This window comes from Centroberyx affinis, unplaced genomic scaffold (genome assembly GCF_046629955.1).
Source record: "Centroberyx affinis isolate AG114_WGS23_722 - 3 ecotype Tasmania unplaced genomic scaffold, CSIRO-AGI_Caff_v1 ptg000399l_1, whole genome shotgun sequence".
NCBI classification, from domain to species: Eukaryota; Metazoa; Chordata; class Actinopteri; order Beryciformes; family Berycidae; genus Centroberyx; species Centroberyx affinis.
Window position 1 is genome coordinate 186,445 of NW_027279067.1, and position 13,208 is coordinate 199,652.

The 13,208-nt window shown below is 39.6% G+C and overlaps 1 protein-coding gene across 8 annotated transcripts in view; it reads left to right on the top strand.

Moving 5' to 3' along the window:
• Positions 1-1,698: 1,698 nt before the first annotated feature.
• The window catches only part of tenm4 (teneurin transmembrane protein 4), a 113,317-nt gene continuing 101,807 nt past the window's right edge, over positions 1,699-13,208 (top strand). For 6 of the 8 annotated variants that reach the window (XM_071516335.1, XM_071516336.1, XM_071516337.1 and 3 more), the window contains exons 1-2: positions 1,699-1,921; positions 2,946-3,218. In XM_071516335.1, coding sequence (XP_071372436.1) covers positions 1,699-1,921; positions 2,946-3,218 — 496 coding nt within the window. The remainder of the gene's footprint in view (positions 1,922-2,945; positions 3,219-13,208) is intronic. The other 2 variants (XM_071516341.1, XM_071516342.1) reach the window with 1 other exon arrangement.

Sequence of the window (13,208 nt, forward strand, 5' to 3'; positions counted from 1 at the left end):
GATATACGGATAAATTGTCATATATAGAAACATACACACGAACACACACAAATAGATATATTCCACAATTTGGAACAAGTAGAAAAATGCAGGATAATGAATCCGTGTTGCTGCAATATCTCTGCTCACTAATTCTCTATGTTCTCTAATTGAGCTTCAAAGTAAACAGTGACCAAGCCTCTAATCACGTTTATCCACATTGACATTTGTTAAGCCAACTCAATATCTTTTAAACCATGTGATTGCTTAGAATGAGCTGTTTGCAAGGTAACATCCTTTGACTAATATCAAACACTATTTTTTTTTTTACCATGCTACATTGCAACTGCAATTCCGTACTTTTTTACTCAATTATTGCAATTATGAATGCATTTTTTTATGCAGTTGCAATTACACATTCTTCTTTCTTTATCCTTTCTTTTTACTTTTACCCTTTTTGTACTCTTTTGCTTTACTCTTTTTGCTTTAATTTTTAGATGCTTATTTGTTTTTATTTTATTTTTAAAACAGCTCATTATTTACTATTTCACAGTCAAAGCAAGGGTGGAAAAATATCCAGCACACAGTTGAATGTGAACGTTCACTCCCACTATTGATCTTATACTCTGTGCACTATTTTTGAAGCATGACAGTTTTGGTTTTATGTTTCAGATTTTAGTCATCTCTGCTGGTTCAGTATAGTCCTGGATCTGTTTGGCTCTTCACTTTTGAACCAGTGATGATATGTAACTTATAAACAACACAATTCACAGAAGGACACCTGCCACTTTTACAGATGCTGGAGGCCCAGCATTTCTATACGGCACATAAAATGGAATATTTGTGGGAGACTCGCATCGTAAACTTTATGGGAGTAAGATTTGTTGTGCCGTATTTCAGTAAAACTAATCCTGGTGGTTTTTCATGGCCTCTGTGTGCTGAGCCATACATACACTGCTGATGGAAAACAAGCATCTACATTTTAGTTCTTTTTGGATGTAACATGTGCATAGTTAACTTTGGGTTATTCAAGATAGTGTGTGTGTCTGTGTGTGTGTGTGTGTGTGTGTGTCTGCTATTGATGCTATTAATGATTTCTAATTTGAAATGATCAACTTGCATTGTTTAGTGTCTAAATACTAGCAGAGTACAGATTTTGAGAGTAACAGATTACATAAAATGGGATTACAAGAATTTGATTACAATGAATGGTGACTGCAATGAATGAATAATGGAGTGCAAAAAAACTTGCAGCGCTTTGATTACAGATATTTTGAGAAACAGATTAATTGAATTATTCAGAAATGTACGTATTTGAAGGGAAAAGGCATTTTGAACTTACACATCTTGAGATAATAGTTGATAACGGTTGTACGTAATAATATATCATTATTCAAATTAGAAGTTTTATACATTTTCTTTAAACTAATATCTTATTCATTTTGGAAGCAAAGTCATCCAAATGTAATTGAAAATAATCAGATTGGGTTACAGAGTGTGAGTTCAGGGAGCAAATTACTCATTAATGAGAAAACAATGAATAAATCTTCAAAGGATTACATTTTGAAAGCAGCAGTATCTGTCAAAGCACGTTTTCAAACAGATCTCAAGATCCTAATTTTATGTTTTTTTGTGTCTGCGTTGTTCTTTTACAGAGTCACTCAGACTAAGTTGGCATTGTAACCCAGATTTGATGCTGAAAAAAGAGCGGAGGCAGCCATGGAAGTGAAGGAACGCAGACCCTACCGCTCGCTCACCGCCCGGCGGGACACAGAGCGCCGCTACACCAGCTCCTCAGCAGACAGCGAGGATGGCAAGCCCAACCCCAAATCCTACAGCTCCAGCGAGACACTCAAGGCCTTCGACCAGGACTCGAGGATGGCCTATGGGAGCCGCGTCAAGGACATGGTTCATCACGAAGTGGACGAGTTCAGCCGGCCAGGTTAGGCCAAGCAGCGGGAAAATCATATATACGTGCTGTTGTAGCAATAGAAGAGATTACAGTGATACGAAAAGACCGCTTACTAGTTTTAGGACACGTTACTGCCTTCTTTCAATATATGCATCATTGCTTTTTAATGAGGGGTCCCTCGGTAATTCACATTCTGTCATTGTAGTGGTCACCCTCAACCGTTTTACTATTAACAGAGGTGGCCAGGGATTGAATTTGTCATGCCAGTGTTAAAAACTGCATGGCAGACATGCACATCTGCACCGCCTGGAGCAAATATATTATTGATCATCAAAGTTCAAATCAAATGTCATGGCACTGTCTAGATAGCCTGATATCCAACTTAAATTTAGGCCTGCAAAACTCTTTTTCTGTAAATAAGTGCATAATTGTGTCTGTAAATTTCCAGCAGGGATCAAATTTCCAGCAGGGATCAAATTTGCAGCAATGCTCAGATCAGTGAGGTCTCCTTTAAAAATCTCCTGACCTCCTGTGGTAATACTCATTATCTTGGTAGAGGACTTATGAGAGTGAAAAATGATGGAACATAATCAAGTATTAATACAGTCCATGCCTCAGTTTTCAAATGTGGCATTTAAAGGCACTAGAAGTTCAAGTTGTGAATTCGGGGTTAGAGTGCCGCCATTATCTTTGCTTGGTGTTAATGAGAAGGGTAGAGGTATGTGATGCTGTTTTGATGTCTTTTACTCTTTACTTTTGTGTCCAGATGAGCCGCTGGCTATCTGAAAAGAAAAACAAAAAAACAACAACACATGTATTTGAAAGCAATAACATTTACTCGCTATGAATACTAAATGTGCTGTTATCTCCATGTAACTCTACAATTAGTGCTTGTTTACAGGAGGTAAACCATTGCTTTTTAGGGGTATTATGCATCTCAAGGCCAGGGTATTACTGTCATCTTTTCCTGCAACGAATACACTTCATTATGTTAACTGATGCTTTAAGTGGCAGATTTAATTTTCTGAGCTGTGTATTTATGGGCTTGCTGCAGGGGCAGACTTCTCCCTGCGAGACCTTGGCTTCGGTGAGGCGCTCCCGTCCCACGTAGCGTCGTACAGGACCGACCTGGGGCTGCCGCACCGCGACTACTCCGTCAGCGTGGGTTCAGACGCCGACACGGAGACGGACGGCATCATGTCGCCGGAGCACGCGGTCAGATTATGGGGCCGCAGCAACACCAAGTCGGGCCGCAGCTCCTGCCTGTCCAGCAGGGCCAACTCCAACCTGACCCTCACCGACACTGAACACGAGAACACAGAAAACGGTAAGGCCTGCACACTTTCTCTTTCACTATTCTCTTTGCCCTTGCTGCTCTCGGTACACTGCTAACCGATACTACAGTGTGTCTGATTTTGTGTGGATTTGATTTCGGTGTTGAAATGGAATGGACTGGTGCTTTTGTTTTGTTTTGTTTTGTTTTGTTTAGAATGACATGCCATGTCTTTGAGACTATAAAGAAAACATGGGAAATTAGAAACTAGAGGATGATTATTATGGCTTGGATTTGTTTGGTTTCTGATAATGCTCAACTGAAAGCCATACAACCGCAAGATGAGCCGCATCTTTTCTGTCTTTCTAATTGTCTGGGTAAGTTTTTGACCCCTGGGATATAACTACTCCATTCTGATTAAATTGAAGTTGACAGTTTTCATTAAGCTCTTTAAATCTCTATTCATATTCATTGGAAACTTGGCTCTAGAACAACTTATTTAGGCTTTGACCTCTGGAAGAAAAGCCATTTAGCAATATTCCAATGCTACTGAAGTTTTGACATTTTGCCTACCATCTCATCTTCCGTACATCGTAGCATGAGCAGTTTGTTCTTGCATGCTCGCTTTGCTGCAGTGTGACTATCCATGCATGCGTGGAGGTGGATAGGCAATGGTTTGGCAGGTGCCTCTTGGTGACATCAGTGCCAGGAAACGGGAAGTCATATTTATTGGATTCGTCTTCTTGTGGTTTGGAGTTTCTAATTTGCCCCCAAGGGCCGAATGAGCCTGTGTGCTGGCTCAGAAGGTCACTTGAGCTCGGGGAATATGTCGCTATGAGACATGTCAAGTGCAGACCCGATTAAGATTATGTGGATACAGGAAAATGCCAGGAAATAATAGCCAGTCTGGTGGAGGTATTCTTATTCAAATTGGAGATCAGTGTGCCATAAAGTCATGATATTTAGGAGTTCTGTTTGAAAAGAGGAAATACCATTTGGATACTCCACTCGGTCCCCCCAGCGCTTATTTGCTGGTAAACTCGCTTGCGATTTATTAATTACTTGGATAGTGTATACACTGCTGAAAGGGAAAAAGCTCTTGGCACAAATTCTGTGCAGTGTGGAGGGAGGCAGTACCCAGCATCAGACAGGTTTCCTTCACTAACATAGCCCTTATGTGTACATATTGCCTACTCCTTTTTTTGTTTACTTGAATTTCTGCCAAAAATGGATTATTTCCTCTTTTTTTTTTTTTTTTTTTTGGACACCAATGTGCTGCGTGGTAAAAAATTTTAAGTTCCCTTGCACATTATGCAAAGTTAAACCCGAACTTAAATCATGCATATTAACTGGCAGATTTATGATACTGTTCCCAGGATCCTTTGGAGATAGAGGAACTCATCAAGGGCCTAGCGGCAAAATTCTAATTGCCCCTGCACAGTTTTGCATTTCAGAGCCTGTCACATTATGTATTAGCTTCTTATTATAACTGACAGAAATGACTCTTGGAAGTGGAATCCATTTGCCCGAATGACTCAGGGAGAGAACGTGGCATCCCTGTGCTTGATCACCGCAGATGCCGAGAGACTTGAGTTTGGGTGCATTGTACATAATTAAAGAGAAACTCCTCGGATGGCTGTTGAGGGCTTGATATGCGTGGATGTATTCTTGTGCGCCCTGTAGCCGCGGCGTCATGCGACTCGTGTTTGTCTGTGTGAACCCAAACGAGATTCTAAGTAGCTTTTTATTCCAGTCACCCAAGCAGAAAGAGCACTTGCATTCAGCATTTAATTCAGTAATGCCTAATAACATACAATTTATATATGGCAAGTTAATTAAAATCCATCGAGCTGGCTTGCTTGTGTGTGCTTTAATCTCTTTAAATCAACAAACCATTTACTCTGCTTTAATGTATTCAAGCCGCTGGGCAGTTCTCTCTCCACATGTGACTTACTTGACCCTGGTTTTAATGCATGCAAATAAGGAATAGCGATTTTGGAACAATTTCCAAGATGCTCAAGTGATTTTGAGGCATGCGCTATATAAATAAAAACCCTTGGTGATTATTGCGTGCTGAACTAAGATTCATTCTAATTATGATATTTCAAATATAATATTACGCGTCAGTGTTCGCCTCGGATTGATTTTCTACAATGCTACTTGCTTTCGGTTTGCGAATGTCAGTCTATCGCTATGCATGGATCATTCTCAGTCTGTGGCATTTTGTCCTCAAGTGGTGAGTGGGTGATTAGTATATGTCAGGCACAGATTGTTTACGTGTGTGTGTTTGCATATGTGTGTGTCTATCTGTGTATGTGTGTGTCTGTGTTAGTGTGTTTGGGTGGGTGGGCACATGCATGCAGTGTTAATGCGTATAGTTTGGTCGGTGCTGGGGTAGATTTATGCAGTGTGTGTGTGTGTGGTGTGTGTGTGTGTGTGTGTGTGTGTGTGACCTACCCATGCTGCTCCTGGGCCCTAGGGAGCTCCTTCGGGGCACTTACAGCAGCGGGCGACTGCTGAGTCATAGCACATCCTACAGAGGCTGAACATCAAGCAGGCCGGCCCAGCCTGCTGGGTTTGGGGAGAAGGCTGCTGCTCTTGGGTTTTACCCCATTACGGCTTATCCAGATGTGTGCTCTAATCCCAACTTTCCCCCACTGCCATGGTTACCCTATCACGTCTCCGTAACCATGAGAACCAGCAGTGCAGATAGGCACAAAAGCCTGCGGAGGGGCCTGTTGTTATTCATGTGTACCGTAACCTGCAGAGATAAATAATGCGGCTTAGGCCTACACAGTGCCTGTTGATAGAAAAATGCTTGTGTGACTGACACTGGTATTTTTCTAACGACAAAATGTAATTAGTTCCAGTGGGCGGTTAGTTGTGTATTGCTTTTGCTTTCCCTTACCCTTTCCTCATGGGAGATCTGTACTATATTGATTAAGGATATATATATATATATATATAGCTATGCTTTGATCTTGCTCTAACATGCGCTTTGGTGATGTAGTCAGTCCTTGCTATATTGTCTTCTAAGTATAGATATTTTTTTAAATAAAAAAAGTGATGAATCATACATTATGGGACTCATCTGAGTAATATTTAGTTTTTAGAGATACTTTTTTTTATTATTGCTCATTACTCAATCTAGGTTGCTGTAGGCATTGCTGCAGGGTGAAGCCTCTAGGAACTCCAGTGAAATCTTATTGTGAAAGAGAAAGTCGCTCCACTACCTCCACCTCCTTTTTGTTTTTATACTGCAGCGCACAAGCAACTAGTGGAGGTTTTTGTTGAGATCCCCACCCACTTCTCAAATCGCTGAGTCAACTCTTATTATTTGACATCTGAATTTCATCAGAAGATGTGTCTTGTCTGTTGAGTGTGTTTGAGCACCAACAATATCAATGTCATTACTCTGACTTTGGTAGAGATCATATAACAATGATGTCTGTTTTGTTTATATGCCTGCAGTAGGCTTCATAAGAAGGTTAAAATATTCTCTATGTCTTTACTTTCGCTTACAAGTCACATGACTAATTTCTATCTGATATGCCGAGCAAGCATGGAAATAGCATGTTTTTGAAGTCAGAAGAAACACTAGTCCATTGACTAATGTTTTGAAGTAGCAAGCAAAAAATAGGGCTTGAAGATGAATGATGGTCTAGGTTCTGAATTCAGTTCCGTTTTTTTTTCTGCGTGATTAAACCCAAGTCATCAATCAGCATTTTCACCTTCAAAGCACATAGTGGCTAATGTGCTGATGTGATCATGCTTTTAGTTGGGGTAAGAGTGATATTTATTGATGTTGAGTTGACAGACAAAAGCGGCTAGTCTTTCCATGTAGATTTACCATGCACAGCCTGTTTTCTGCATTGTCATATGACTTTGTTTGGAGCTAACTATCTTTATTCATCAAGATTTCCAGGTTTTTCTTATGCATTCATTGCTGTTGATAATATTTAATGTTCACATTGGGACATACATACTGTATTTAGTTTATGAAGGTGGGCGCCTTTGCTCTTAATAACACTAATAGCATAACTACTAGTACTACTACTAGTAGTAATACTGCTACTACTACTACTACTACTACTACTACTATGACTACTGCTACTACTGCTACTACTACTACTATGACTACTACTACTGCCACTACTGCTACTACTACTACTACTACTACTACTACTGCTACTACTACAACTACTACTACTACTACTACTACTACTACTACTACTACTACTGCTACTACTGCTACTACTACTATGACTACTACTACTACTGCTACTACTGCTACTACTATGACTACTACTACTACTGCTACTACTACTACTGCTACTAGTACAACTACTACTACTACTACTACTACTACTACTACTGCTACTAGTACAACTGCTACTACTACTACTACTACTACTACTACTGCTACTATGACTACTACTGCTACTACTACTATGATTACTACTACTGCTACTGCTACTACTATGACTACTGCTACTGCTACTGCTACCACTATGACTACTACTACTGCTACTGCTACTACTATGACTACTACTACTGCTACTACTACTGCTACTACTACTACCACTACTATGACTACTACTGCTACTATTGCTACTACTGCTACATAATGCTACTACTAGTACTACTAATAATAAATACTTTTCTTAACCAAGTTACAAAAAACAAGAAACAAAAAACTCTTGCAGTCAGTGAGAAGTTCACAGCGAGGATGCTTGGGTTTATTCCCTTACCACCTGCATCAGATGCCACTTGCAAGGTGCAAGACTCAGAAGAAATTTTGAATTGTTGAAAGATTGAGGTTAAGAGCTGCAGGGTGGCGCTCAGTTACTGAGTCTTTGAACATAGCACGACTGTCTGCAAGGGACAGGTGTTCCTCGTAGAAATATGTCACAGCCCCAAAAGGTTGCGGTGCTTTGAAAAGCAAATCTCTTACAGATTCCAACTTCAGTGGGGGGTACTTCAACCATGTTGATAGTGAAGTACTCAAAGAACTTCTGTTCATTCCCATTCACTCTGGTTATTCTTGGCCCTACCCACTTCAACCTTGCATGGAAAAGCACCTACTGAGCTTGAGGATGATGATGATTCAGTGTACTTACTTTGAGGAAATTACCCTTTTGGTGCTTGGATTTCTCTATGATGACACCAGTGTTGCATCTTTCTAATTAATCCTGGTAAACTGAAAACGGGAGTTTGCAAATGTCACAGAAGCATAGCTGTTGCACTGCTTAAAGGATGGTTAGTTGCTGCTCTGCCAACAGTGCAGTATGACTAATAGAATAACACGTTGCCTAGCTGGGTTTTCTTGGATGAAAAGGCAATACATATCAGTTATGACAGACAGATATCAAAAGGAATCAGGCCTGAAATGTAGCCACTGCTTAAGGATATGTTGCTGTGAATAACTATGGAACAAACAGTAGATCATGCACTTTTATGCTTTGATACAAGCCGGCATGCTTTTATCTTGTACTGTTAGATTGTGCATACTGAGATAGTTGCTGATGGCCACGCCCTCCTGAGGTGAATAAGCAAATTTCTTTGATGCGTATTCATTTAAGATGCGTTTTATCTTTGAACAGATTCCCTGGAGGCTTGCCACCATATTAGGAGCCTGTGGGGTGAAGTGAAATCAGACTTCCAATTAGATGAGACGCTTCCTGTATTACAGGGCTGGATTCATTAGGGCATGTTTTACAGCAGTGTGGTAGGACCACAGAGATGGGGTTTCTCAATGTGACCTTGGAGCTCAGAGCAGTAGCACATACATGCACATGCACACGCACACACACACACACACAGACACACACACACACACACACACACACACACACACACACAGGCGAGGTCCATACATGTGCAGATTAAATAAAGAAATAAAGACAATTTTAACATGAATGCTTTGGTAAAAAATAATCGATTCTCATATCTAAGTAAGCACAATAGTGTTATCATGGTCTCCCTGGTTTTTGCTTGAATTAAAATGGATGAACATTCCAAACCCATGCAAAAAAAGAGCATGTAATCTCTCTTTTTATTTAGATTATGTTCTATATGGTGCATAAATACTTAAGTATTTAATAGTTTACATAAAATCGTTTTCAGGTGATAGGAATATTTTAGTAAATTATATAATCATAAATGTATAATCTTATGGCATGGTAATTATTGGTGCAATGCAATGAACACACAAACTCTGAATTGGGGTAACAAATGAAATGGCATATTTTGAAATGGCTTTACTGGGATGCTGAGAAAAGGCAAGGAATCTGCGCACTACTTAAAATCAAAAAGGCTAAAAAGGGAATGTTGTAATAGACTATGTAGAGTGATTCTTTTAATGTTTCCTTGTAGCGCTGCACTGCAGGGTTTTATCACAATCCTGGCTTGTTATTCTCCACATACTCTGCTCTATAAGATCTGCCATGTTTAATAAGAGTATAGAACATAAACATACGCGTTTTACCTGCAGGCTGCAGTGGATCTGGTCCTGCTTCTAAACAAAGGTAACAAAATTGACAAAAACATGACAATAATGGCTAAAATTGCCCCATTTATGTATGAGACCAAAAGAAATGACCCAAGAATGAGTTCTGTGAAAATGGAATCTGGAGAATTTAAGTTACCCAATAAAGTGGGTTAATTATTTTTCTCAAACTACCTAGGTTTTCTCAAACTATTCAAGGACATCATATTCATTTGGACGTTGGGTTTCATTTTTAAATTGTTTTTTAAATGTCAAAATCCATCGTGGCCGATTTCATTCCATTTACAGTGTTGTTCTCCATAAGAAATGACTCCCATATACAAAGCTTTCAGGCTCTGGTTCAAACAATTCAAACAATACAACAGATCAAAGGTTTTCAGTAAGACAAATGGTTAGAGGTCTACTTATGGATCAGTTGCTTCTCTCATGGACTAGTTGTTGAGTAGCCTTTTGTTTTTATCTGCCCAATTCGAAAAAAAAGGTGACAAATATGTGGATGGTATAGAAGCCAGTCCCTAAGAAGTGTAAAAACAACTACACTAATTGTACAACTAATATATCAATTATATTGTAGCAACAAGTATAATCACTTTTGTAAAACACTCAATATTATTTTGCCACATCATTGCCTTTTGGCATCTGTGACAGAAAGAACGGAGACTGTGATCCTCCACTGTAGGGACAGTGTTTTCTGTAATTTTAGGATCTGTAATTTCATTGCATCAACAAGAGCTCAACATGCAAGCTTGCTCTGAAACGGTCACAGGCATCGCAGCAGCAGAATATCAGGCAAAATGATACTTCAAAGAAATCACTAGTGGTTTCCCAGCTCACAGCCGTGGTTATTTCCACCCCCAGTATTTCTTGTGAAGTTATTTATTTGTTTACTTTTTTGGCAGAGCCTCTGCTCAGATCATGGATTAGTAGAGATATTCTCTGGCTCATTTGCAGGCTAATTTGCTGGGTTTTAGAGGCCCTTGTGGACAGTTTTGGGCTGTTATCTGTGGAGTTGCATACGCGCTCCCTGCCAGTGCCTCTGACAGTCTAAACCAACAGCGCATCAGGGCCCATCTTACCACCAAGGCTCAGGGGCCCCACTACGGCTCAAAGTACAACACAGAGCAGGATGAGCCCTCCCCTAATGGAGGATCATCCAAACCAGTCTCATGACTTCTGTCCCCCTCTCAGCAATATCCATTTGATATACAGTCAATTATTCATGTTCACAGTGTCCTTTCTATGAAATGTTCTCCCTGTTTCAAATGGGCTAGAAGTCAGTTGCAGTGGTGTGCATAAATTTGGTCCTTATTGTCCTCTCACACTTAAAATCCCATTAAGCATACATTTCAAAATACAGTGATTTAACCTGAACTAAAAGCCATTTTCATTGCAACAGACAAGGTGTTTCTTGAGCAATAAAAGGGTTCAGTAATTGCAGAGAATAGTGGTCATCTTACCATGCCAATATTGGCATGAAAGAATTGCTTAAATTCGGTAATTATACATTTACGTCAAAATTCCCGATAGCTCTGAATCAGGACATATCTCATACTAATGAAAGCAATTAGCAGTTGTTACCAAGGCTGAGTAAGCAAGGATCATAATGTGCTGTTGCCCTTGAATGAGGAAAAAGTAATAACTTTCATTAGCGGTCACCTCTCACATGTCAGTCTCTGATACAAATTCAAGTATAAACCGATGATTCACTGCTAAATAACAGCTCTTATGACGGGAATGTTGAAACAACTTTCCCTTGTCACTTAGGCATCCACAAATGGTCTATACATGTTATATACTTCAAGAAATATACATGTTATATACTTCAAGATTTAAAACAGCTTTCCATTTTATGTTTGGTCATGAGCTTCCATGATGGAAAATGTAAGACATGACACACATTGCTGTAAACTGATCAGAATATTTAATCTTCTTGTATCATGTATAGAAATTATTTGTCTGGGCATTTCGTCCATGTGCAGAATATCTAACATTTTGAAGTCAAATGTATTAGTCCTAATGAGGAGGTGTATTCCTAGAGAAAACTACCATATAATACTGAATTACTGCACACATTACAAGTATCTTGCATTAACAAAGCTTTGAGCATGAAACACAGCACAATATAAAAGTAAAGCTTCAGGGCAAATCTTAAGTTGCAGATGACAGGTACCTATGACAGTAATGGCAAAGCATTAGCTTTTTTTTTTTTTTTTTAGACATGAAAGCAGTAGCTTTCAGCAGCATGGGATACCAGATCAGTGTCTGTGTGGTTTGAGCATAGCTGTATGCTTAATTATTTGCAACATTTCCATTTTTGTTCTCAGTGTTTGTCAGTAATGCATGATGCAGAATAAGATTAAGGCACTTGAATATAGGAGTAGTACTCACATAGGATTTTCACACATAAAGACCCTCCGATTCCAAAACCTTGTTGTGCTGGACAGCTCAGGTTCTTCCTGGATTATTTCTCTCCCAGTGAAAATAGCTAAGCACAGTGAAATTTCACAGCCTGTGCATGTTGAAGAAAATAGCTTGGGACATAAGCTTTAGATTTTTTTTTCCCCTCTCCCTTCTGTGGTTCCCCTAAAGTACCGCTGTCACACTGGAAACACTAGTCTTATCTCAGCTGTATGAATTGCCAGCTTTTGCAGCAGGTCAAACTGGAGCTGCTTCCCCTCTGTCATCAAACCTCAGTGCTTGGACTGTATGAATTACCAAGGAATGTAAGCATAGACACACTTAAACGATTTAAGCTGGCTGATTGCTAGCTGAGCACTAATTGTTGTTGCAATAGGTGGGATGTGTAGCAGTTTTAGCATGTCATTTGCTGCTGATGGGAGCCTTGGCCCAGATCAGCTGGCAACATTTCCATACTGAGAGCTGAGGAAAGGATGGCAACCTGAGGCAATTGTTTTCAAAATGTCAACTTGGACAACTTGTTCTGCGTAATAGAAAATGAATGGACTTCCGGCAGCCAGCTGCCTGATAAACAATTACGTTAAAAAAATACTACCTATTACCCTCATAGTATAAGACCGGTGCAGGATTGAGATAGCATTATTATTAGGCTTTTGCACAGATTAACTTGGAATATGAGGACATACGAGTGTCTTTTTTCCTTGACCTTGTTTATGTGCTATCTTCTGTGCTGCTCTTAAATGGAATGAAAGAGAATTTGTCTTCAAGTCTGAGCGATGACCCAGATGACCCTCATGATTAAAATCAGGAAGGAAATTTTCACTTCATGGAACTGGCTGTTTCAAATTAAGATTTTAGTCTAAAGCACAACACCAAGAGAACACAGGTTACCTCTGTAATTGGATGCTTGGCACTTTTGCGTCAGACTTAGTCAACTGATTTTTTTCATCGTATTCAATAGTCACCCCTGTGACTTAATAATAATGCGTTCTCCTTTTGATGCAGTATAGTTATCAATCTTATGATGTTGATATAGGTAGAAACAGAGTGGAGTTGCAACCTGGAAGCAAGGATAAAGGAAGGGCTTCTCACCATTGCCAGTAATGTTAAGAAGCTCT